Consider the following 26943-nt stretch of genomic DNA (forward strand, 5'->3'; position numbering starts at 1 on the left):
GTTTTTATCACAAGAAATAGAAACCCCTACTTAAGATAGTGTGTTTGTGGCTGAGTCTGCAGTGTGGTGTTATTGGAAGGTCATGAAAACCTTAAAAGGTGGGGCCTAATAAGAGGTCTTTTCCTCGTGGGATATGCCATTCAAGGAGACCTGGACCCCTCCTGCTCTTCTGCACATAAGGTGAGTGCCTTTGCACTGTGATATACTTCTGTGGTATGTGCTGCTAAAGGCCCCATGGTAATGAAGCTCTCTAGCCAAGGAATGGAACATCCAGAACCATGAGCCAAAGCAAATCTTTCTCTTTATAAGTTTTTGTTTTTGTTTGCTTTTCAAAGATGTGTGTATTTATTCATTTATTATGTATATAGTGTTCTGCCTGCATGTATGTCTGCAGGCCAGGAGAGGATACCAGATCGCATTATAGATGGTTATGAGCCATTATATGGTTTCTGGGATTTGAACTCAGGACCTCTGGAAGGTGTAGCTCAGGAGCACTGGAGTAGTAGCCAGTGCTCTTAACCTCTGAGCCATCTCTCCAGCCCCATTTTTGTTTTTGTTGTTGTGAGAGACCCAGGTTTCTGATCTGAAACCCCTACATGTAAGCATTTTGGACTGGGTGTAAAGGTACTCTGACACTTGGGAGCCACAGAACACTGAGCTCAGATGGAAAGGTATTCTGGCAATTGGGAGCCAAGGAATATCACAGGTCACAGAAAGCATAGCAGCTTAGAGCCCTGCTTCAGGGAATGGCTTCCCCAGTGTAACAACAGCTCTGCCCTTGCCCTGCCCTGCCCTTGCCCTGCCCTGCCCTTGCTCTGCTCCATTCCAGTGATGGAAGGTCTCACCCAAACCTCATTCAAGAGATTTATTGGGAGGGAGAATCCAGGAGAGTGGCTGCCTCTTTCAGGGTGGAAGGAGGCAGCTAGACAGCCTGACAGACACAAGCTGAACAGACACAGGTTTATATAGGGCTTCTTAGGGGCATAGTTTTTCCAGGGAGATTTCCAGGGTGGGGATTGGTCAGATTTCAATCCTTGCGCTCAAACTGGCTAGATCTCATGCTCAAGGGTTGGTTCGGCTGTGGTTCAGGGTCAGATTTAGCTCAGGTTTCAGGGCCAAAGAGTGTGTTTCCTTCACTGGTCCTTTTCAGCCTTTTGTCTTTAATTTTAGTGCTGGGGTGTATTTTTTTGTTTGTTTGTTTGTTTGTTTGTTTGTTTTCCACTGACTCTGATTCTAGAGCCAAAGTGTGTTTCTTTTGGTTCTGCTCAGGGTGTGTTTCTTTGGCTGGCCTCTTTTCCCTACACAACACAGACTCTGAATAACTTGACCCTGAGCCCCAACCCAGTGATATGGATACCTGGATATGGGACCCAAGCCTGGGAAAGAGTCACTTTATCCCTAAATCTAGCGCCAGGGAAAAATACCCTAACTCCAAAATCAGCACCAAACGAACACACATTGCCCCTAGAATCAGAACCTATTGAAAGACAAAAAGCAAAGTTAAAGAAACCCCCCACTTAAAATGAAGGACAAACTAACCTGGAAAGCTAACCCAGACCAATATCAGTTCCTTGGAATTTGCTAACTTCCCCTCACAAGGCCCTGAGATAACAGGACACCAAGAATTTACACTGCCCCTCCTTTCTTGTGAGTCAGCAGGTGGTGAATAGGGTCCTTAAGAAACAAAGAGATAATTGTACCTCTGGTTTGCCCAGACAAGATTAATTAGCATACCCTGAGGCCCTAAGTTCTGTTGACCCTAATAGCCAAACCATCCAGCCTCAAAGGGTCACTACTCAATGGGCAGAGGGTCCCACCCCCTCCCTAAGCTTGTGGGTTTGCCTTTAAAAACACCTGGGCCCGGGGGAGGGGGCTTCTCTCTAGCCTGCGTGCTAAGGGAGTCCATTTGTGCAAATGTTTCCTGTTCATTAAAGCCTCTTGCATGTTGCAGCAACTGGACTGGATATTTTAAGTTCTTGGGGGTACCAGCCGAAACTGGGAGACTCCTCATTCTGAGGGTCTTACACTATAAAAGAAATTCACCTAGGCCCTAAAATTGGAACCTAAAAGCCAAAAAGAACCATAGAAAGAAACACAGCTTGACCCTGGAATAGGAGCCATCTCTGCCCCTGACACAAAACCAGCCAGTCCCTGAACTAGAAAACTGACCAATCCCAAGCCTGCAGGCTTGGAATTCCCTTGGGGCTGGGAATTCCTCATACCTCATGGAGACAGCCAATCACAAGCCAGATTGTATAAAAATCCCTTCCCCTCTCTGCTGAGAGTCTCTCCGGCCCTGCTCCTGTTGCCAGCACTTTGGCCAGTCAGACAGAGGGACCAGAGTTAACTCAAAAATAAAACTCTTTGTTTTTGCATTGGAGTTGGTCTCATGGTGGTGATTCAAGTTCCAGACTTTGGGCATAACAGTTGTTGTTTTGATACAGGGTTTCAAATGAGTCCTTCTTCCCATCCTCAGCAAACAGTCTAAAAAGCTCTTTATACACTTGTGATAATCTGGGCATAGATTTTGAATTTTTCCTTTTCCAAATGTCAGACAATAAGTAGTAGATCTAGCAAGCAAGCCCTCTCTCACCAGGCAAATTTTCAACCACTCAGCTGCAACTCCAGACCTGATTTCTACATTACTATGCCATTATCACTAACAATGGAAAAGATAAGTAAATCAACCCCATCTCCAAAAAACGCAGAATCATTCCAGACTTCTTCGTAAAGCACAGTGGACAGCAAGAGGTTGGCTGTGGAGGTTTACACCTGTGGTTCCAGTGCTCAGAAAGCAAAGGCAGAAGGAACAGGAGTGACATCCTTAGCCACACATCAAGTTTGGAGCCAACCTGGGCTACATGAGACCTGTCTCAATCAATCAATTATTTCATCAGTTAATGTCAATCGATCAGAAAAACAGAGCAAGCAAGAGCAGGATAGTTCTTACCACATCCAATACAGCATGAACACAAAGGTCCAGGTAGACAGTGGTAGCCTCAGCCCAGTTGTAAACAGGTCTGACATCCTTGTGATACTGCTGTAAGAGCTGCCTGGTAAGACGATGCAGAGAGGAAGTCCTAGGATGAGGTGTCACCATGCCTACCATACCTGGAAAAGAAAGTTGTCACTATGAAGATGAAGATAATGAGCATTATTAGGGAGCCGTAGACAGTCCGGGACATGGTGGCTCTCCGTGAGCTAGTCAGCTGACTCCAATCTGTGTAAATTCACAGCCAGCTGTGGGCTCTCTAGCAGACACTTATTTAAAGTAAGTTGACAGCCCAAGTACCCTGTGATAGCTAACCTTGGTTGTTAGTTTGAACTTCATCTGAGAAACTGCTTCCACCAGACTGGCTTATAAGCGTGTCTGTGGAGGGGGGGGCGGTTGTCTTGACTATTAATTGATGCAGGAGGGTGCAGTCCATTGTGCAGTATCACCTGTGAGCAGGGGGCCTAGACCATATAAGAACGACAACTGATGCAGAGCCTGGGAGCAAACCAGTGAGCTATGCCCCTCCATGGCATCTGCTTCGCTTCCTGCCTTGACTGCTCTTGAGAGTGGGCTGTCATCTGTAAGATGAATAAGCTGCTTTTCATCATGACCTTTATCATAGCAACAGGGAAACAAACTAAGACAAGCCCTCAAAAGAGGTTGAATTGTAAAGATAAATAAAGCAACTTCATCTTCAGGGATGCAAATTGTACCTGGAGTTCCATTTCTTAGTGTCCATGCCAAAACAGAATTTTGTGTCTGTTCCTGAAATGTGCTCTGCTGGTATGATGGAAAAACAAGCAAGCAAACAAACAAACAAACAAACAAACAAAAAAACTCACCTGCACCCTTAGCCCAGACTTATCCCCCATGTTGATTTGTATATGTGAGCACAGGCAGGTGCACGTATCCACATGGAGGACGTTGGGTCTCCAGTCTACCACTCTTTGACTTACTCCCTGAGATAAGATCTCTCACAGAGCACGGAGCTTGGCTAGCAACCAGCAAGCCCCTATGATGCTCATGTCTTTGTCCTCTATAGTGCTGAAGTTACAGGTGCATATATAGCCATGCCCAGCTGTTTTCATGGATTCTGGGGATTCAAACTCAGGTCCTTGTGCTTTTGAAACAAAACACTCTCACTTATTGAGCTACCTCCCCAGGCCTGTATTTTATTTTTCCTTTCTTTCTTTTGATTTCCCACATGTAATGGCCAATCCATGGATCCCAAAGATCTGCATGGATTTCCCACATAATGAAATTAATGAGAGTTCAATTCATGCCTTTTTTTTTCCATTCCACCTGTCTTTGAATAAAATGTACTTGTCAGAAAATGAGATCTTTGCTTTGGGAGACTACCCCCTGGTTTCAGGAAACAATCATTTCCTCTGATCTGGGAATCTTGATTTGTTAGAGGAGTCATGATTGGTGTCGAGGCAGGAGAAAGGAAGCAAGAGAAACAAACACCAGGGATTGGAAGTGACAGATTTGCGAGGGCTCTCTCTGAACTGCAAAAAGATATTTTGTTCACAAGCTTCACCAGCACGCCAGCCCTTGGGGATGTGAAGCTTCGATAAGTCATTGGACTAAAGCAAATTGCGCACCTCCTGACATGGTGCGGGAGGAGAGCTGTCTGCCATGGCCTGCCTGTGGATTGGCCCTATTTTGAAAAGCTCCTGGAAGGTCTAAGGGATCCAGTAGGAAACTGAATGAGATCGCTTCTCCCTGAGCAACAATCATGTTTGAGCCCATTTCTTTAGGAATGCCACCACAAGCAGCAGATTCTATGATTTTTCATTGTCAGGGGGATGGGGACCAAAACAGCTAATGATGATCCTGGAGTTGTCATCCCAGGCTGGTGGTGGGCAGTGGAACATTTGCTTTCACTACCATCAGAACTGTGAACTTAATGAGCATTTTAACTCCCTGACTGTTCACCCATGGAGAAGCTTAGGGTGGGATCAACTATTTGAGCATGCAGGATGAAGGTGGGTGGCTTGCATAGTGGGTGGCTTCCATTTTTAAGGCTTTTGTGAATTGTTATTGTCAAAACACACGGTGTGACTCTATCTAAGAACATTTCTCACTGTTGTACCCCAGGGAGAGGAAGTCAGGAATGTCAAACCAGGCTGGTCTCATGATTTCCCTACAAAGTTTGCTTTGGGCAGCAGCTTTTTTTTTTTTTTTTTTTTTCCCTGCCTCTCTTGGGAATTCCCAATTCAAGTCTCAGTTGCAGAAACCCTGAAATGGGCACGAGTTAACCCAGGAAATTGAGGTGGAATTAAATTATAATGCTGAGAGGTGAAGGTGTGTTCCCTGTACCCTTTGCTCATAAGGACTCAAATCTCTCTCTCTCTCTCTCTCTCTCTCTCTCTCTCTCTCTCTCTCTCTCTCTCTGTTATCTTATCTAGGAAATAGTCCATAGGTATCCTGGGGATAGACCCATGCTTTCTGGAAGGTGTCGAAAGCCTAGGTAAAAAGAGAAAGTTTTGGAGTTTAGGACTAGGAACAAAGAGAAAACTAGAAAGCAAATGGAAGTAAGCTTACATGGATGAAAAAAGAACAGAGTTCTGGCATAAGCTGGGAGGAAATAATAAATTGCATTTCTACTATGAATGCAAATTTGCCCAAGGAGAAAGATCAATTACAGGAGAGAGATTAAGGATTTAAGTGACCATTAATTAGCAGCAAATGATGCCCCCTTGAAAGCTAATGTGACATTCACACAGCACTAAATGACTCAAAGTTCAGGGCTGTTTCCATAGACACTGGATGGGAGCTATCTCTGTCTGACTCAGGAGAGATTCCTGGTCAACCCTGCCTCCTCAGATCCAGATAACCAGGTTCTGTTAAGTCACTTGTATTGTTTCTGGAGAGAAGAATGTGTTATGGAGTGAGCTATAAAGCATTTGGAGGTGAAGAGATTTAAAAAGACAATAAAAACACAAAGGCAGGCAGGAATGGTGGGTGGCACATGTCTGGAATGCCAGCCCTCAGATATTGAGGTGGGGAATCACAAATTTAGGCCAGCCTGGACTAAACAAAAATGATAACAAAAGAGCATCCTTTCTTTTATTTCCACTTGATTTTGTTTGTTTGGGTGTGTGTGTGTGTGTGTGTGTGTGTGTGTGTGTGTGTTTGTTTGTGTGTGTGTGTGTGTGTGTGTGTAGATGGCACAATTGCTACAGATTCAGTGAAGGTACAGATGCTCCGGGCCGAAGCTTACAAATTAAGGGCCAGAGGCAGAAGCACAGACAGCTGGTCTGCATCTGAGAACAACCTCTCAGGCATGACACTATAGTGACCTGGCTGTCTAAAAGTATTAGGACCAGCCCTGAGTAAGCCATCGGAAGGAAAACTGATACACTCTGGACAGTGTCTGTTACTGAGCAGAAGCCGCCAGTGGTCTTTTCAGAGCTCGTGCTTCCTGGTTGACCATATCTTACATTTGTGTTGCACATTACACTTCCACAATCTGATCTTCACGGATGTTCCAAATCAAAATCAACTTAAGGGTATGAGGGTGAGGATCAGTGAATGGAGTACTTGCCTAATGTACAAGAAGGCCCGGGTCCCTCCCTCAGCGCCACTTAAATGGGAGAGAGGGTGCACAGCTGTAATCTACAATTTGAGAGACGGGTGCAGGAAGATCAGAGTTAAGTGTTCAGCCACACAGTAAGTTCAAGGCTGGTCTGGCCTACGTAATGTCCTGAAAACCGGCCTCAAGAATGAATTGACTTACTTGGGTCTTGTAGCTAGTGAATAGTGAAGCTGGAGGTGGACTAGCCTCATCTCTAGCACACTCTCAGCACAAAGGGGCAGGAAAAATCAGTTCTGCTATTTACAAGTCCACCCTGCACTGTCTTAGTAAAATGTCAGATTTCTGTGCTACGTATACTCTCAGTGTGATTTATGAGGAGGCCTTGGTCATTAGATCCTGTTAAAACATTGTTCCTGCCCGGCTGAGAACCCAAATCAAAACATCACAGGGAAAGCTGGTAAGAACAATTTCTCAAATCTTCTGGATGTCAGCTTCCTATTTTATCTTAGTTTCATGTTGATAGTTATTTTTTGGCAAAGAAATCCATTTGGCATTAATGAAATTTCCTCTGTTTTACTCTTATAATTAAGGCAGGCTTTTATTCTCGAAGTTAAATGTCCAGGATATCTGTGGCTATTTTTCTTCCCTACCAAATAGAAAAATCATTTCCAGTGTTTTCTTGCTTTCTGTGTAAATTTCCAGCTTTCCAACTCCCAAATTTCATTTCCTCTCCATAACTGACTCATCCTACTTGTAGTTGTATTTTAAACTTTGAGAATTCAGAAAGAGAGAGCCCCCAAAGAGGTAGTGTATAAGGGAGAAGATAAAAGAAAGTAGTATGTTAGGAATCACCAATAGATGCTTTCTTTCTCTCTCTCTCTGTAAGCACAATGGGAGTGTAGGAAAAGACACTTTTAACAGATTAGTCCCAGGAGTTCTCAACCTTCAGAATGCTTCGACCCTTTAATACAGTTTCTCATGTTGTGATGACCCCCAACCATAAAATTATTTTCATTCCTACTTCATAACTGTAATTTTATTACTGTTATGAATCATAATGTAAATATCTGATATGTAGGATTGGCTTAGGTGACCCATGTGAAAGGGTCATTTGACCCTCCCAAAAGGGGTCACGATCCACTTGTTGAGAACCACTGGATTAGAGAATGGGGTTTAAGACAAAGGAATGATACATACCCAGGTGTGGGTATGGATGACCTATAGATTCTTGATTTATACACTTTTTAAAAAGAAAATCAATCCTAACTAAAACAGTTCAATTCAATATAGTTAATATTATCATGGAAATATCATTGCATACATTAAAACACATATGGTCTCTAAAGTATTTTAAGAGAAATCATATACTCAAAACTTGCATGTTTTTGCACCTACCTTTAGCAATATACTAGCCATGTCTATAGTTTCTGTAAAGCTGAATTTAAACCCTGTGATAACAAAATGATATACAGGGATCTACAGCGGAGACAAATCCATGGGACTCTTCCTCTGCTCTGCTAAAGGCTTATAATAAAGCCAAGGTTATCTGGGATCTTCCCACCAAACATAATGTTTTGGAATGAATTTTCACCTGTGTAAACAAACAAACAAACAAACAGAAAACCCAGTGCATGATGCTATATAGCTGTGTATGACTGTGTGCACACATGAGTGTGTGTGGTGGGAGCTGTCAAAGACATATCAGTGGTCTCTGCATAGTTTCACAGGACTAGCATTTAACAGATTATGAAAAGGAATGAATCGTGAATCAGAAGTATTCCTGGCACAGCGGGGACACCACACTGTGAGAGCTAAGACTCAGTGCCCAGCATAATCATTGACAGGACTTACCTACAGCAGCCACCAGGAGGCAGGACCACAGAAGACTCATCGTACTTGCCAGTTGTTCTGGAGCAGGTACCAGAGAAGAGTAGTGACTACTAGATGTGCTATTGCTCAGTTTTGCATCACTCAGCACCTCTCCATCCTGTTCTTCTGCTTGCTCACTTGTGGTAAACTTGGTGCTATTTTGTAAACATCCCACTGGACCAAGGCATACAAGCACCGCATGGAGGTCTGGAGATTGATGCCTTCATGAACCCCACTAGCTTCTCCCTTTGGCTCTACCCTAGGACCATGGCCAATAGTCCATCTCCCTTACAGGAGACGGCTAAGTGAATAATGCAATATGAGAGGAGCCCCTGAGGAGAGGAAATTCCACGCTAATATGATTTCCTTTACAGCCTTTACCTAAGGCAATGTTCTTGCTGGCATTCAGGGCCCTAATTGCATTAATAATTGAGATCCAGATAGCTGTCTTAAATCAGACTTAGTCGGTAACGTCTTCAGTCTTTGGGAACAGTCACTGAGCTCTTGAGTTACAAGCAGCTAATGGAAACCTGGTATTGTCTAATGAACATCAACTACAAACAATGCAGCAGAGAGTGTGCTTTTTGTTTCTGCTAGGCCCCTTTAATTAAGAGAAACATTGATTTTTGATAAATAGGAATGCTTTTTAAATTTTCACTAGCATGGTCCACAAAGCAACTAAGATGCTTCTAGGCTTCTTGAAGATGGGAACTATTAATGTTTAACATCATTCAATAAAAGACTTTTTATGTCACTTTTAAAAAATATTTTATTTATTTCTTTTGTTGGTGGGGGTGGGGTGGGCATGTGCTTCAGGGTACACGTAGAGGTCACAGGACAACTTTCGGGACTTGGCTCTCTCCTTCCACTGCATGGGTCTTGGGGTTCGAACTTGGATCACCAGGCTGGGTGGGAAGCACCTCTACCCAATAAACCATCTTATTGATTCCCCAATAAAAGATTTGTTGCTGCTGCTGTTTGATTGATTGGATGCTTGTTCACTTTTTATAACATCATCTCCTCCTCTCTAACTGCAGCTTTAGTGAGAGACCCTATCTCTCTGAGGTCTACATACCTGTGCACACAAGTGTGTAGATACCATTTCCACATACTCAAAGAAATAAAGAAATTAACATTCTTGTGGGCCCCCATGTAGCAGCTCACATTTATAACCCCAACATTTGAGAGGAGGAGGCAGGAATAGGAGTTCAAGTCCAGCCTTGACTACACACCAAGTTCCTGGGCAGCCTGAGCTATATGAGACTTTGTCTCAAAAAATAAGAAATGAAACAAAGGAAACAAACACCTACCCCACTAGCAAACAGACGACGGATCATCTTTGGTGTAATACGGATCATCTTTGGTGTAATAACTACACACTACCTAGTCAGGACTGCAGTCAGCTGGTTGTGAAGGAGTTGTGTTGGTGGAGGTGTGAGAAGAGAGCTAGCTCTGCCATCCTTCTGATTTTGCTGTACATGTGAAAATATTTCAGAAGATAAGGAAATTAAATGCAACCTGCCTGAGGTTAAATCTATAAGGCGTGTTTTTCTTGGTATTGTATTTGAGAAGTACCTGTCTGTTATGGACATTTGTACACTGCACTTCAAGAAATTAGCTTGGGCTGGAGAGATGGCTCATCTGATAAAGGCAAGGCTCCCAACCAAAACTATAAGAAATTAGCCCACCCAGGATTGATCCCGCCCCTTCCCAGTCCCTTGTGCCAGTTCTGAGAGTCTGCTCCTGCCTCTGAGCAGAATCTGAACAAGAGGGAGCATGTCTGTGTTGGTGTGAGCGCCTTTCTACAGAAGGATTCAGAAGCCTCCCTTTGTGCAGAGGTTAGAATTGAGATGGTGAGCCACATGGTAACTTGCTGCATGTTCTTGTGAGCCATGATTCTGTTAGACCCTTCTGGGATATTCTTCCCTCCCTTTTCTTTGCACTCTCCCAAGTGCCCATCTGTTACTGCAAGGCCATTGCTAATGATGTGTAATGTAGATACATTATGACCTTCATTAGCTGATTTAACAGCAGTCTGGTGCTGCTACCTGGTACAGCTCCGGCTGCATCTTGCCGAGTTTGTCTGTGTACTGTGCCTTTAGGGGAGTTTGTGGTCACATCTTAGTTCAGCTCTTTTCTTCCTGTTCTTTTCTACCAGGGTTTGGTTTATTTATTCAATTTAGATTGGTATCATCTCTCCCTAACCTTTAACCTTTTCTTTTTTTTTTTTTTTTTTTTTTTTTTTTTTTGAGATCTTACTACACTGCTGTGGCTGCCTTGGAACTCATTATGTAGACCAAGCTGGCCTCCAGCTTGCAGAGATCTGTTTGCCTCTGCCTTCTGAATGCTGAGATAAAAGGTGTGCATAAACACACCCAGCTCAACCTTTAAATTTTTTTTTTTTTTTAATGAAAATTGTCTCCTCTTACTTTCCTTAAACCCCTCCCTCCTCAGCCACAAAGCTTTTTACTACCAAGTGTTCTCTTAGAACACTTCACAGGAAGAATTAAGTATGGGCCTGAATTGCATTGAAGACTTTCAAGCAAAAGGGTATATTAAAAAATTTTTTTAGTTCTTTTTATTTTCTGTGTATGAATGTCTTGCCTGTGTGCATGTATGTATGTGTACTACAGACATGCCTAACCTAGGGCCCACAGACGCCAGAAAAGGTATTGTATTCCCAGGAACTGATGGTTGTGAACCACCTTGTGGGTACTGGGAACTAAATCTAAGTCCACTGCAAGAGCAACAAGTGCTCTTAACTACTGAGCCATCTCTCTATCCCCCCAAATTAGTACACTTATGGTGTAAATCTAGAGTCACGAGGGGCTTGACATGCATGATTCACGTGTGCTGTTGTGTGTATGTTGTATGGGTGTATTTGTGTGTGGTGTATGTGTGCATTGTGTGTGTGTGGTGTGTTGTATTGTGTGGGTGTGGTGTGTATTGTGTGTGGTGTGCATATGTTGTATGGGTGTTGTATGTGGTGTGTGTGTGTGTGTGTGTGTGTGTGTGTGTACCTCTTATTGCAGCTTCTGCTGAAGCTGCAGAACTGTGCCACCGTGTTTTTCTCAGGATCTTCATTTCTGGGGAATAACACCTGAGCAAAGTAAACCAAATGTCAAATGAGGTTTGTGTCTACCATTCTCTAACAGCAACTTAGGCCAGGCCCACCTTAAGAGAGTTGCTGGAAGAATATTCTTTCAGAAGCCCCTCTCCACCACCCCAGAATTCCCTGTACCATGCTCCTCCATTTCTGAGTAAAATATGGCACCTCATAGATGGACCAACATCTTCTGGAAGAAGCAGGGGTAGAGGGTTTATTATGCAAACATAATAAGGAAGTGTTTATTATGCAAACGGCAACTGAGTTATGTGTCCTTTAAGACTACTAAATAGTTTTTAATTACTGCTATATCAGTAAATCCCATAAATATGCAAATGCAATTAGTTCACAAAATAGGCCTTAAATATCTTTATTCCTCTCCAACAAAGTTCTTTGAAGTTAATCGCTAACTCTCTTTGTTCAGTCCCTTGGCAGTTGTGCTAAAATTGACAGGAATTTTGACAGATGTACATATTCAAGGAGAACCAAGGTTCCTAAACACATCTGGCCAGGCTGCATGGAGGAAGACAGCAGATCAATGCTCTAGCCAAGCTCAGTGTCCACTGAGTACACCCCCTCCTGAAATTTATTTTCCATGCTGTTGCTTTCCTTTTGCTTTTTGAGACAGTCTCACCCTGTAGGCACTGACCTCATAGTGACCCTCCTGCTTCAGCGTCCCTGAGATTATACACATGTGCTGTCTTTCCACTTGTGATTCATTGACTTGTTCATTTTATTATTGACAAGACCTTGTGGAGTTCAAGCTGGCCTGAGGATGGCACTGAACTTCTGGTCCTCTTGACCCCATTTCCTGAATGCTGAGATTACAGGTGCTCCACCACATCTGGATTGTGATGGTGCCGGTGATTGAACTATGTGATGTGTGTGCTGGGCAAGCACTCTACCCACTGTGTTATATCCCAGCCTCCATTCCAGATGTAATTTTCATTACCCCATGAAATAAATATCAACCCAACTATTGAGGCAGTACTTCAAATCTAAGCTCACACTCTACATTTGATATTCCTCTCAATTGGAACTTGAGTTTAATAATACAAGTTTTCTGGTCATTAATTAATCAGTTAATTAACATGGGCAGTCATGATGGCCTGTGCCAATAGTCAGTCCTTGGGTTACTAATGCAAGAGATCAGAGTGAGTTCAAGGCCAGCCTAGGCTACAATGCCTCCTAGGACATACCCACAGGTCAAGCTGTACAGACAATCCCTTACTGAATTGAATCTGTCTTTCTTGAGATTCTAGGTTGTATCAAGTTGACAATTAAAGCTATCCATTGCACTGTGGATATCTTGAAGGTGGTCTTTGTCTCTAACTCCAGCACAGAGCTAACGAATAGCTCCAGCAAATGGAAGGATGGAAGGAAGGAAAAGTGAACAAACTAACAGAAAGGATTTTTTGGCTTACACAAGAAAGAGCATGCTTAGAGGGATCTAGCTTTCTCGGGCCGACACCCAAAATGCTGTCTTTTTGCCACCATCTCATAAAGCACAGTGAGGAGGATGGCTTGGATTTGAGCCAGGGTGCTGTGATTTGTTGGGCTCCGTAAGCAGGCAGCACCAAGGGTAATAAAGAAGTACAGACACAGGTGGGTCCCGTTTCTCCTGGGGTCTCTGAGATTGCCCACAAACCAAGATCTTATAAGTCCTTGGGAGTAAGACAGACTCTCTGCCGCAGAAGGAACTGAGCCAAGTGCGGTTTAACTTACATCTTTAACCCCTGCTGCTTAGGAAGGTGAGGCAGGAGGATTGCCATGAATTTGAGGCCAGGCTGGGCTATATAGTGAAGTCACAGCAAACCAGAGGTACCCAGAAAGACTGTCTTACAAAGGGGTGGGGGTGGAGGAGGGGTGGAGGAGGGGTGGAGGAGTGGTCAGCAGAGTGCTTGCCTGTGTGGTTGGCTTGAATGTGAATGGCCCCCATAGGCTCATCTATTTGCATGCTTAGTCATCAGGAAGTGGCACTATTTGAAAAGGTGTGGCCTTGTTGGAGAAAGTCGCTGGGGGTGGGTTTGAGGTTTCAAAAGCCCATGCCCCCCCCCTCTGCTTATGGATCAGGATGTAGCTCTCAATTCGCGCTGCAGTGCCTGCCTGCATGCTGCCATGGTTCCCACCACCTCTGAAATTGTAAGCAAGTCCCTAGTTAAATGCTTTCTCTTATAAGAGTTGCTTGTCTCAGTAACAGAACAGTGACTAGGACACCAGGCAAGCATGAAGATGTGAGTTCAATCACCAGAACCCATGTAAAAGGCCAGGCTGGAGTGCACCCCCACAATCCCAGCTCTGAGAAGGCACAGGGTCTCTGAGACTTGCTGACCAGCTAGACTAACCAAGTCAGTGGACTCCAGGAGTCTCAAAACACAAGGAGAGCCATAGAGGATGATTTCCCATGTTGACTTCCAGAGAGAGAGAGAGAGAGAGAGAGAGAGAGTGCTGTTATATATGTGTGGACGTGTAGAAGCAGGAGGAAGATGTCAGATGTCCTGTGTTGTCACTCTTGGCCTTATGCCCATGAAATAGGATCTCTCACTGAACCTGGAGCTGAGATATTTGGAGGAAGGGGTAAGAGTGGAAGCTGGTTGACCAGTAAGCTCCAGAAATTATCCTCCCCTTGATCCACACTCCTGGAACAGGGATTTTAGGTTGGTGTGAGTTTGAATTCAATGTCCTCATGTTTGTGAGCCATTGCCCAACCCTATGTTTAAAAAGTTTCTTCTCTGGATATATTAATTATATATAATAACAGGCTTTATTATGACTTTTTCACTTGTGTATATATTTTGATCATACTCACCCCCTCCTCGCTTCACACTCTTGCTGATTTCCTTTTGAGTTCTGTTGTTGTCGTTGTTGTTGACAAGGTTTCACTTTGGAGTCTACGTCCAGGCTGACCTGGAGCTTCTAGTAGTTGTTATGCTAATTTTATGTAAATTTGACACAGGCCAGAGTCATAAGATGGGAGGGAGCTTCAACTGGGAAAATGCCTCGGGTAAGACCAGGCTGTATGCAAGCCTGGAGGGCATTTTCTTAATTTTAATCACTGATTGATGGGGGAGGGCCCAGTCCACAGTGAGCGGTGCTATCCCTGGGCTAGTAGTCTTGGGTTCTATAAGGAAGCAGACTGAGCACTTGGGAGAGCAGGTTCTGCACCTTCCCTGGGCAGTACTATAGAGCCAATCCAAAGGTGCGAGTGAGCTAGCCCTAAAGCTGTGAGAGTAGGAGCGCCGTCCTCACTACTCTTCTGTCAGATGGTAGTGTGCGTGGGGGAGAGATGCCCCCCTTACTCCCTGCCTCTGGACCCTCGATGCCCCTCACTGCCTAGGACATACAGGGAGCTGACCCTCCCCCTTACCAGCTGCGGCACTCAGGAAAGCCAGCCCTGCTCCTCACCTGGGCAGCACAGTAGAGGTGACCCTGGTGGCAGAGATGCGGGTGAGATAGCCCTGAGTGTGTGAGAGCTGGTCGGTCACAAACCCCTAGTCTGCCATGTGGTGATAAGGGCAGGGAAAGACGCCCTCCCCCTTTGCCCTGCCACCTGTGGAGGGTGAGGGAGTGGACCATCCCCTTTACCAGCTGCAGTACTCAGAGAGTGGATAAGGCAACTCATCTGGGCAACAAAGAAGAGCTGACCCTATTGAGAGATGTGGGTGAACCGCTCCAAGAACATGAGCATGGAGATTCGGCCCTGCCCCTCATCTGCCATATGGTGGTGTGGTGTGGATGGGGGAGAGATCAGCCTCCCCAGCCCCTTGCTGCCCATAACAGGTGGTTGAGCTGGCCCTGAGGTCATAAGAGTAGGAGAGCTGTTCTTGCCTCTCACCAGCTGCAACTCTTGGGAGAATGCCCCCGACACCTCAAATGGGCAACACAATAGAGCTAGCCCGGAAGGTGTAGGTGTGGGAGAGCAGTCCCTGAAGATGTGAAAGCTGGGGAACTGGTCCCAACCTCTTGCTCAGGACTTGAAGGGGTGAACTAGCAAGTACAATGCTGGAGAGCTCACTGTGATAGACAGGGGAGACCTGGTAGGTTGACCAACCCTGCTACTACTCAGACCCAGAACCAGGGTTATAAGTTGGCCCACCCCAACATCCATCCCATCTATGATCTGCTGGAGCACATGAAGGGGCTGGTCCTGCAGACTCAAAGCTGCAGGATCTCCAGGGTCTCCAAGACACAGGGCAACAACAGGATGACCAAGAGGAGCTCCAGTGGGGACCCAACATCAACAGTATAGCAGAAACCAGAGTCCTCAAACCAGACCAATGACAATGAACACTTGCACATAAAGATGTGTGAATAAAAGGGTTTACTTTGGAATTTGCTATGTCACATTACAGCTTCCGTGATGATATTTACCCTTTTATTTTTTGGGGGGGAGTTGCAAGGGCAGAGGGTAGATATAAAGTGACAGGAAATGAATGGGGTTGAGATGCATGATTCAAAAGATACAAAGAATAAATAAAAAGAAGGTTTAAAAAAAAAAAAGAAAGAAAGAAAAAGCAGCTGAACAAGCCATGTAGGGCAAGCCAGTAAGCAGCATCCCTCCATGGCCTCCGTATCAGCCCCTGGCTACAGATCACTGCCCTGTTTGTGTTTCTGTCCTGACTTCCTTTGATGATGGACTGTGATATGGAAGTGTAAGCCAAACAGCCAAACCCTTTCCTCTCCAACCTGCTTTTGGTGATGGTGTTTCATCATAGCAATAGTAATCCTAACTAAGGTAGTAGTGCAGGCTGTCTTCAAACTCATGGCCATCCTCCTGCCTTAGCTGCCTGAGTGCTAGGATTACAGGTGTGAACTCTGATACCCAATTTAGAAGCTGTTTATTTACTTGTCCATTCCTTCTCTTACCATGCGAAGAATTGTGCTGGACATCAGAAATGGAAAGATAAGAAAGCACCAGGAATTTGGGATGGAGATTTGAAGATAAGAAACCACCAGAGCAGAGGCAGCCACACCCTCCTGTGTTCTTCCCTAGCCAGGGAAGCCCTAGCCACATCTTTAATCCCAGCACTCAGGAGGCAGAGGCAAGAGGATCTTTGAGAGCAAGACCAGCCTGGTGTACAGAGCAAGGTCCAGCCAAGGCTGTTAACACAGAGACCTTGTCTTGAGCCGACCACTCCCTCAGTCCCCCCAAAAGGCCAAAAGATGGAGAAAGTAGATGGGAGAAAGGCAGACAGGGCAGGAGAAAGAGGCCTTTGTAACCAGGCCTGGTAACATACACCTCTAATTTCAGCCTTTGGGAGACAAATGCAGAAGGATGGCTGCAAGTTTGAGACTAGTTTAGTCTATAAAACAAGTTCAAGGCAGCCCGGGCTACATAGAGAACATAAGACAAAAACCTATCTTGGGTGGGGCAGTGGTCAGGAAGCCAGGAGCATAGCTTAAGTGGTAAAAGGATTGCCTAGCCTATATAAGCCTTGGGGCCATCCATGACACTACAGAAACTAAGACCGCAGTAGCTTGTGCCTGTGATCCCAGCACTTGGAGTGGTAGAGGAAGGGGATGGAGAACTCAAGGCCACCTATAGATACATAGTGAATTGGAGGCCAGTGCAGGCTGTTTGAGAACTTGTGGATTAAAAATTTTTTTTTTTAACTTTTTGTGTTTTTGTTTTTATCTTTTTAGTTATTTGTTTTGTTGTTTTTCTCTTGTCTTCAGAGAGTGGCCTTTGTCTGAGTACAGGTAATATGGTGACAGCAAAGCAGTAAGATGAGAGCTTGCTGCCTTCTGGAGGGAAGGGGGTTGAAGGTGGGGGGGCACAAACACATTGGAAAATTGTGGGCAGGTAATTCCAGACTCACATGAATTGAATATATTCATAAGTTCATGACATAGAATGCTAACAGGGCTTAAAATAGGAAACTGAAATATTGTATAAGTCTGTATAAGCTCTGTGATTATAATGCTGTCTCCAAATGGCCTGTAGCAATTACTCTAAAGGCACAACAGCTGTATTTGTCCCCTCCTTGCCATTGCTGAAATTGACACTGTCATTGCTCCAGGAGGAAGGCTTGGCACTAATGATAGGGGGGCTAACTATGGCTGGAGTGTGACAGACCTCTAGTTAGAGCCCTTAAAGGCAAGCAAGGAGTAGAAGAATAAAGCTCACAGGAAGCCAGTCTCTGGCGATGGATGTAGTCAGAGCGCCACCGTGTGGCAGCCCTTCTGCTTGCTGAAACAGATTCTGTGCAGTGAGAGAACTGCAACCAACTGACTCCAAATTATTCATTTGTTTGCTTATCTTGGCTTTTTGAGAAAAAGGTCTCACCTTGTGTGGCCTCGAACCTATGTACTCTCCTGCCTCAGCCACCCAAGCGCAACAACACAACATCCTTTTTGTTTGTTTATTGAACTGAAGTCCCTTGTTGTCCAGGGTGGTCTCAGGAAAGGAGGATGACCTTGAGCTCCTGATCCTCCTATGTCTGCCTCCCAGGACTGAGATTAGAGGCAATCCCCACACTCTGCATTAAACTACCGAATTTACGTGTTTGTTTGTTGTGTATGTGTGTGTTTGATTTGTGAAGGTCAGAGGACAACTTTTGGCAGTGGGTTCAGGAGATTGAGCTTGGGTTATCAGACTCCTTGGCAGGTGCCTGTACGTGATGTGGCATCCTGCCAACCCTGAATGTTATTCTTTATTTTTTTAAAACATAACTTCTTTATTGATTCGTTGGGGATTTCACATCATGCACCCTAATTCCACTCATTTCCAAGTCCTCCCATATCCACCCCTCGCCCCCACCCTGCCCCTGGCAAAAGACAATTAAAAAAGAAAACTTAAAACCAAACCAACCAACCAAACAGCAATAAAAATAAATCAAGCCCTCTTGGCTCCTCCATCTTTCCCACTTCCCCCACAGGTCTTCATTTGTCCTGCTGGCACTGGGAGCTGTGCTGTGCCACACTGTATACCCTTTTGTCCAATCAGCTTTACTTGCAAATGTCCATTGCAGTGAGTTACTGATCTAAGGCCTCTGGTTTCTGGTACACCATCATCACTGGACCCTAAACTTTATTATACATTGTGTTTTTAGATTATTTGAAAGTCATGTCACTCTTATCATTCTCACTTTGCTCTTAATTTCCCTCTGGGAGTTTCCCAACATCACCCCACACCCACCCGTCCAGTCCGCTCCCTATCTATTTACAACTGTCAACTAGATATCTATTCCACACTAACCTTCACTCTTGATCCTTCAACTCTTCACTCAAAAGAGCCTTCTAGTTTCCTTAAGTGACTCCTTAAGAGCAAAGTCCCTACGAGTAGGAATAAAGTTCTGGTTTCCCACCCCCGAAAAGTTCTGAAACAGAGCTGAGAGTACAAGTCTGTAATCCCAGCATCCTGGAGGCTGGGCAGATGGATCGCCAAGGCTTGAGGACAGCATGGGCTACACAGCAAGACTGTCTCAAAACAAACATAAAAGTTACAATACTATCAAACAATATCATTTAAAAAAATGTTGAATTTTAGCATATTATGTTATTAGAGAGTATATTGTATAAGGTCTTACAAGTTCCCAGCCATCAGGCCCTGTTTACAACTGATTTATTTCATTTACACAATAGAAATCAGGAAATGAAAGGGAGTGATTTAATCCTGGGCTTACAGGGGAACCTGGCTGTGAAAACTGCACTAGGGGGGCCTGGCTTGCACTCACCCCATTGATGTAAGACATCTTTGTGATCTAGGGTCATGGGAAGGAGGGGACTTTCAGAGGTTTTCCACTCTTTACCTGGACAGGTAAAGATTTATTGGTCCAAATGAGGTTTCCAGCAAAAGCCTTGGCAAGTAGAACACCCAGAAGCCCAGTGGAAGCATAAGAAACTGTATCAGGGCTGCAAAAGAGATCTGCAGGTACCATGAAAGGCACTCCATTGCAGAGAACAGCAGGATACTGGGTGGAGGTGCAGTTTTCTGAGTTGAAGATGAACTTTTGTGACCCTTTCTCTAGCTCTGGAGGGCTGGGATTTCAGGAGAGACACAATGCCTGGTGTGTGTATGTGGTGCTGGGGATGGAAACAGGAATTCTTCCATGCTAGGCACACTCTTCCCTAAGGATTAGCTTTTTCAGAGATTGATCGTGCAGAAATGTGCTGCGAGCCCCTCGGCCAGCGAGGAAGAACCACCACCACTCGAGGATCCTTCTTGAGTCACACTTTATTGGAGCACATTGGTTGAGGGAGAGCAGGAGCTGAAGGGCCCCGAGCAAGCCAAGGGAGCTGCTTATAAAGGGACCAGGGACATGGGTAAGGTCCTGATAGGTCCAGGCCGGTCTGCAGAGCCACCAAGTCTCGGGATTGGCCTGAGACGGAGGGTGTTCACGCGCATGCGCACTCTTGCAGGTGCGAACCCAGATGGCTCCAAGCCTTATATGGAGTTGTTTACCACTTGCCCTACAGAAGTGGGCGCCATCTTGTAATGGCAATGCCTCCTCGGGCCCCTAGCAGAAATGCATTTAACCATTTACAAATCAATATTACCCCTACTAGAGGATGCTCTTCTCCTCCCCAAAACAATGGTTTTTCTGTAAATTTTACCAGAGGCACGTTGTCCCCAACCTGATTGCATCCTTTTTATTGTATAGGTCACTACTTCAGAGTTCCAGTTCACTGAGGATGGGGAGGTACAGTGAGAACATAAAACAGAAGCAGACATTCCCAAAGATTTTCATTTGCATTAAAGCAGAAGTTAATCATTGGGTGGGAATTCATCCTGGCCATATACAAGTGAGCCTGTTTGCTTTTGTATGAGTCTTCTTGTTTGTAGAAGTGGCCACATATAACAGTCTCCATGGAATTTCAAACACATACTAGTGCCTGTTCCCATAGCCCATGACTTCAGAGGCAGTCAAGGTAAACTGGCATTTTGTGTCTGTGTATGTGCATGTGTGCATGCATGCAGGTACAAGGGTGTATGTGTGCAAATATGTGTGTTCATGTGTGTGGAAGCCAGAGATCAACATCAGGTCACTGTTGACCTTTTTCTTTCCTTCTTTTTTCTTGTGTCCAGTCAGGGTCTCTCACTGAACCTGAGACTCACTAACTTCCATAGGCTGGCCAGCCAGCGCGAGTCCCTGGAGTCTTCCTGCTGCCACGGTTAGGAATGCACATACAAATATACACATACATACATACATACACACATAATACATACACACAGTACATATACATATAGTAAAAAGGTGCTGTAAGTACTTGTTTTTTAAAAGCCATTTTGTTAAGCTTTTCCTTTTAATTAGAATGTTTGAATCATTAATATTTAAAGTAATTATTGATATTAACAGATTCAAATCTCTCACCTTATTATCTACTTATCTACTTTTGGAGTTGCTTTTTTTTTTTTTTTTTTTTTTTTTTTTGAGACAGGGTTTCTGTGCATAGCCCTGGCTGTCCTGGTACTTACTCTGTGGACCAGGCTGGCCAGGCTGGCCTCAAACTCAAAGAGATCTGATTGCCTCTGCTTCTTGAGTGCTGGGATTAAAGGTGCACACTACCACCACTTGGCTCCAGCTGGCTTCTTATTGCTTTTGTTTCTTCTTCCTTTTTTGCTTTGACTTTTTTTTTTTAAAGGTGGGCTGACATCAAACTCAATACATAGCTTAGGATCACCTTGAACTTCTGATCTTCCTTCCTCTAACTCCTCAGTGCTGGATACAGGCACAGAACACCATCATGCCTAGTTTAGGAGGTTCTGGAGTTTGAACCCACAGCATCTTGCATACTAAGCAAGCACTCCAGCCAACTGAGATACATTGTATCTCTGCACTGTTTATATCCAGCTAAAAATCAACTCAGATTGCCTACCCCTAGACCAGCCCTCTAAGGGTGCTATATCCCTAAACTCCTTTTATTTACTTTCCTATCTTCATTACCTACTAGCTTTTTAGTTGTAGGTTTTGGTTTTTCTTTTGTTTTGGTTTTTAATTTAGTAGTTATTGGAACTTGTATATATATTCTTTTTTCTTTTCCTTTCTTTTTTGAAATAAGGTCTTAATACAGTTCAAGATGACCCAGTACTTTATGTAGCCCACCCACACTAGCTTCAAACTTGCAGACATCCTCATATCTTTGCTTCCAAAAGTGCTAGGATAGCAGGGTGATGGCACCATGGCCAGCCACTCTTCTCATAGTCTACTAGCATAGATGGATCTGGTTTTTGGTTTTCTGTCCTTATTGGCTTACATTCCATCCCTCACTTTTGTGTGTCTGCTAAAGCCAGTGGCCTGGATGTTTTCTGTCAGAGCTCCAGCCACTAGTCATACTGTGACTGTGGCCTGCTGATTTGAGTATAGCAACAAAGTAGGCACATGCCCTTTGTAGAACTTTGGTTTCTGTTTTGATTTCCTTTTCAACACTGTGGTTGATTGATCTCTGGAGCCTTTGTTAGCCTCTAGGCTGGTACTTTTAGGGGTAAACACCCATGCTTCAGAGGTAGGGTACAGGGAGAAGGAAGGCTGCTGGTCCTGTAAAGGACTGATTATGGAGCCTTCAAAATTTTTTGTTGTTATTTCAGATAACGACCTCCAGAGAAACAAGGAGCCAACTAGAAATAGCTGGTTCATTTGGATTTACTCTTTTTTATGAGTCCTAGGATAAACTTTGCTCATTATAATTCTAAACTCTCCACCCAGAGACTTTCCTGTCTGCCTGAGTGAGTATGAGTGTGTGTGTGTGTGTGTGTGTGTGTGTGTATACTTTTGCATGTGTGTGTGAGAGACATACAGACAATTTTTATTATTACTACACTTCTTCATTTTTTGTAGATGTTTGTGGGATTATGTGCTTTGTGCCACTGGAAGTGTGTGGCACTCAGAGGACAGCCTGCAGGGGTAAGTTCTCTCCTTCCATCGTGAGGGTGAGGGTATTGGGACTCTAATTCATGTCCTCAGGCTTGGCTGCAAGAGTCTCTGCACAACTGAACCATCCCCCTCCCCAGACCTCTGCCATCATTTTGAACACTTTATATGAGTTCAAATTGAGCACGCTCAGGAATGTGTTCAATTCTGAGTGTGATGAGGTATTTTTCCAATATATGCATATTTTTCTTCAATAAAAGCTTGTTTCTGCCAGGCCTGATAGCACAGGCCTGTAATCTCAGCACTGGGAGGCCTCAAGGCTGCGGTAGTAGGATCAAGAATTGAAGGACAGCCTAGGAAACATAATGACACATCTTAATAAAAACTCTGTTCATAGAGACCCTGCTTTGAACTCCAGTGCATATCTTTCTTGTTTGTTGCCCTTTGCTCATTCTTTGTTGAGATAGGCTTTTGTTTATATATCCCAGGCTAGCCTTGGACTCACTATCAGTCTGGTCTCAAACACAATTCTCTTGCCTCAGTCTCTCAAGTGCTAGGATTACAGGTATGCACCACCATGACCAGACCTCCCTTCAGTCTCAGCCTCCCAGCTCTGACTGTCCTGGAACTCACTATGTATGTAGACCAGGATGGCCTTGAACTCATAGAGATCCACTTACTTGCCTTTACATCCTGAGTGCTGGGATTAAGGCGTGGGCATCATGTTTGGCCTTCCCAGGCTCTAAGACTATTATATATGTATATTGTGTGTTTTGACCAGTTACCCTATTACCCTCTCTTACCCCACTCCCACTGAACCCCTTCTTTACAAGGAGCCTCCTCCTAATTTCATGCATTACCATTCTCTTTGTTGTTGTATTTGGGGGTGTTTTTTATTTTTTTTATAATTTATTCTTTTTAATTTCACTTTACGTCTTATCATCCTTTCAGCGATAATTGTGTGACACTATTCCTAGGGAGATGTAAACAAACACCTCCTCATGCCAGACAGACAACTGGTGACACATCAAAGTATGATCACTAAAGTCCAACTTGGCAAACCAATGAATTTTATTAGGGCTATTTACAGGAATGTGGGTGAGGGGCACTTATAGGAGCAGACATAACTCACAAAGAAAGCATATGGCAGCATGAGTGACCATCCCAGAAAGCTGGAAACCTGAAGAGCACTGCACACCTTGCAGGCAGCTTAACAGTTGGAGTGGGTCTCTTTCCGGGCAGCTTGGCTGGTCTGAGCCTCTTCTAGGCAGCTCAGCTTATCTGAAAGCATCTCTTAGCTGTTTATATAAGTTTGGGGAGGGAGGGACCTAGCTAACTAATCTGGTCAGTTTCAGGTAGCTTTTGAAGCTGTCTGAAGCCTTGGAGTTGCTTACTTTCTGAACTTAAGGAGCTACCCTTAAGTGACCTGCCTAGCTTTGTCAGGGCTGCTTGCACCAGCAGGAGTAAGTTACTTTAAGGAGCATGAACAAGGTAACTGTGGCTACACCACCAAAGAAAATGGCTCTTCTGGGGGCTGGAGAGATGGCTCAGGGCTTAAAACCATATACCGCTCTTGCAGAGGTCCTTGGTTTGAGCCCCAGCATCCACAGTAGATGATGTACAAGTGCCAGGGCAGCTTCTTGTATTGATACCTACTGTTTTATGATTTGTACAGACACTGGAAGCATCTCATCTTTGATTGTGTAAGTCTACCTAGCCAATCTCTTTTTAATTTTATAAAGTCAACTAATGGTTCTGTTCCTCAGAGAATCCTAGCCACATAGGAGGCTAAGGCAGAAGCACAGAACGTTCAAAGCCAGCCTGGGCACCTTGATGAGACTGTCTCAAAGTAAAACATTGTTCATCATGACAGTAAAGTTACCATCATACATGACCAAGCCGTGACTACCACTGGGAATAGTATTAGCCACGTGAGAGCCTATCTTAAAATTCCAAACCTAAACCACCAGCAATAAAACCCTCCTCACAAACAATAAGAGGGAGGGATGTGGCTAAATGCACTAGGCTCAACATAGCTTACACATACAGGGCCTGAAAATGGAAAATTAGAACATTTGGCAACTGTTTGGAATAAAGAACATCATGCTGAGCTCTGTGAGCTCTCTGGTCCGCTCAGCTGTCTTTACAGAAATCTTTGGAGTCCGTCTAGGTTTCTCTTCGCATCCCCAGACTTGGAAATGGCTAGAAGGTCTGGTTGAAACATGTGTCAGCACAAGGAACCCAGGAGCCTCACCGGGGCCTATGGGGACCTGGGGCTGGGCCAGACACAGATGCGAGCACAGGAAGGTGAAAGGAGTCTTGGAGACCCAGAAGCCTCGCTGCCTACTTCCTGGGCACCAAATGCGGAAATGGCAACCGCAGGCGACGCGACGCTGACCCGCTAGTCAGTGCCCGGCTACGGTCACGTGGGCCGAAGCACGCGGATTAGCTCCGCCCTAGGCTCACGCAAGCCGGGGGGCGGGCATGTGGGTGAGGCCTCTGGCGCACGCTGAGGGCGTGAGCAGAGTGTGTGGGCGGGGCCTCAGTGGGACCTCGGGTGTGAGGGTGGAGCGTGTGGGTGGGGCCACCGCCGCAAGCAGCAGGCAGGGTGGGAGGGAGTCAGCGTGCGGGGTGTGTGTGTGTGTGTGTGTGTGTGTGTGTGTGTGTGTGTGTGTGTGTGTATGCGCGCGCGCGCGTGTGTGTGTGTGTGTGTGTGAAGGGGTGGGGGTGGGGCTCCTGCGCGCGCCGTGGGCGGAGCCTCTGCCGCGTGCTGCGGGTTGGGGAGCGGACTGGCGTGGGCGGGGCCTCCAGCGCGCGCCGCGGGCGGGGGCGGGACGTGTGGGCGGTGCCTCCCGGTGCTCCCGGGCTTCGGGGGCGGCGGTGGCGGCCGCGGCGGCGACGACGACGACGACGACGAGGAGGAGGAGAGTGGGGCTACGCGCAGAGGGGCGCCACGGCCATGACTGCCGAGCTGCAGCAGGACGACGCGGCAGGGGCGACGGATGGCCATGGCTCGGTGAGCGGCGGGTGAGGGTAGCGGGGCCCGAGCTTCGGCCGAGAGGGGCGCGGCGGGCCAAGCGGGCGCGGGCCGGCGGAGGCCGGGGCCTGCGGGCTGAGGGCGGGAGCACGCCCGGACCGCCGGGGACTTACGAGGCTGGGGTCTCGCGCCGGTGTGAGGTTGCCGGGGTGTATGGGCCCGCTCAGGTTCTGAGCGGGACCTGGTGTGGGACTCGGTGCCGGGAACCCTACCGGGAGGGGTTGCACGTGAGATCGTGGGCATCGGGGTCACCCCGAAGTGTGCGTCTGGCCCGAACCCGGCATCTACAAACTTCGAAAAGCTCTGCCGCGATGCCTTGTTCTGACTCTCAAATCAGTTTTATGGCAGTGGCTTCCCAGAGGCTTAAGCAGACTCAAGTTATCTCACTTAAAGGCGGCGTTTATCAACAAAGTGCAAAAAAGACCTGGAGCCCCATCACTCCTCCCTCTTCTCGCCCCGCTTTTCGTTTGTTTCTTCCTTTTCTTTTGGAAAAACATCAGCCCCAATTATTCCACTGATCACTGTAGATTTTGAAGGAGGGGAGAGCACAATGAATAAAAAAGCACACCGATTGGGTTCCTAATTTTTAAGAAGGTTGAAAAACATTACAAGGGTCTTTGGGCTAAGATGGTGAGGTTCAAATAACTGGTTTGGAGATCATTAAAAGGCTAGTCATGTCTCTTGGAGAAACATGGGAGGTGGGCAATTTGAGACTGTCATCTTGTGTTACAAAGTAACACTGTATCCTCACCCCTCAGGAACTGCACGTTTTAAAAGACAGAATGGAAAATCTGTACCAAGTATTCAAATACCGTGCTTTCAAGCGAGAAAATCATAAAATATTTAGAATATGAAAGTCTGTTACTGCTTAAAAAAAAACCATATGTCTTCTTAATTTTAATTTGATTAATTTGACGTGATGGGGATCAGCCTGGGGCCTATCACATGGAGTGGACAAGTACCAGACTAGGAGTTTAAAGCATAGCAGGCTCTTTAAAATTCATGCAGAAAAAAGATATCTGTAGGACTTGGACTAGGAAACTAAAGTAGGAGAATGGTTTCTCTGTGATTGGAATAAAATTGCATTGTTAGACCCTCACCAAGGTCTTTTGGATACAGGGGGTCCATATTTTTCTGATTTTTGTCTTTTTCAGAGATTGTCTACTTGTTTTGGGGACAGTAACTTAAAAACAGGTGGTGAGATTTGGTTTTGAGACTGTCGTATTGATACTATTTTAAGGGAGAGCAAGTCATATTTAAATTTGTTCCGGGCTCAAGTCATTTAAGACCACATGGCTTTTAACCAATGGCATCTTCATTTACCTCTGCCACAGTCTGAGTAGTGACCCCTATTTCAGCACTCCCTATTTGAGGGTTTGTATGTGAGGTGTTTGATGAGCATTGTGTATAGTCATAGCTATTTTGGGAAGGCTTGGCACTCCCAGGCTGTGGCTGGCTGCAGTAGCCTGATTCCTGGCCACCTTCAGAGTGATGACATTTACTGGTATTCCCAGAGATTTTGCCCCAGACTGACAGATGATAAGTTTTGAATGCTTGATAACTGTTGCCCTTTTTGCTCAG

At 45.3% G+C, this 26943-nt stretch overlaps 2 protein-coding genes across 7 annotated transcripts in view; one reads left to right on the plus strand and one right to left on the minus strand.

Moving 5' to 3' along the window:
- The window catches only part of Htr3b (5-hydroxytryptamine receptor 3B), a 29526-nt gene extending 21093 nt beyond the window's left edge, over positions 1 to 8433 (minus strand). Inside the window, exons 1-2 of the mRNA XM_051197021.1 lie at positions 8388 to 8433; positions 2951 to 3111 (exon numbers count right to left, since the gene is read on the minus strand). Coding sequence (XP_051052978.1) covers positions 2951 to 3111; positions 8388 to 8427 — 201 coding nt within the window. The 5' untranslated portion in view covers positions 8428 to 8433. The remainder of the gene's footprint in view (positions 1 to 2950; positions 3112 to 8387) is intronic.
- A 16776-nt stretch (positions 8434 to 25209) lies between these two features.
- Positions 25210 to 26943, plus strand: part of Usp28 (ubiquitin specific peptidase 28) — a 57698-nt gene continuing 55964 nt past the window's right edge. For all 6 annotated transcript variants that reach the window (XM_051197370.1, XM_051197372.1, XM_051197374.1 and 3 more), the window contains exon 1: positions 25210 to 25341. In XM_051197370.1, coding sequence (XP_051053327.1) covers positions 25285 to 25341 — 57 coding nt within the window. In that variant the 5' untranslated portion in view covers positions 25210 to 25284. The remainder of the gene's footprint in view (positions 25342 to 26943) is intronic.

The sequence above is a fragment of the Phodopus roborovskii genome, unplaced genomic scaffold (genome assembly GCF_943737965.1).
Source record: "Phodopus roborovskii unplaced genomic scaffold, PHOROB, whole genome shotgun sequence".
Lineage (NCBI taxonomy): Eukaryota > Metazoa > Chordata > Mammalia > Rodentia > Cricetidae > Phodopus > Phodopus roborovskii.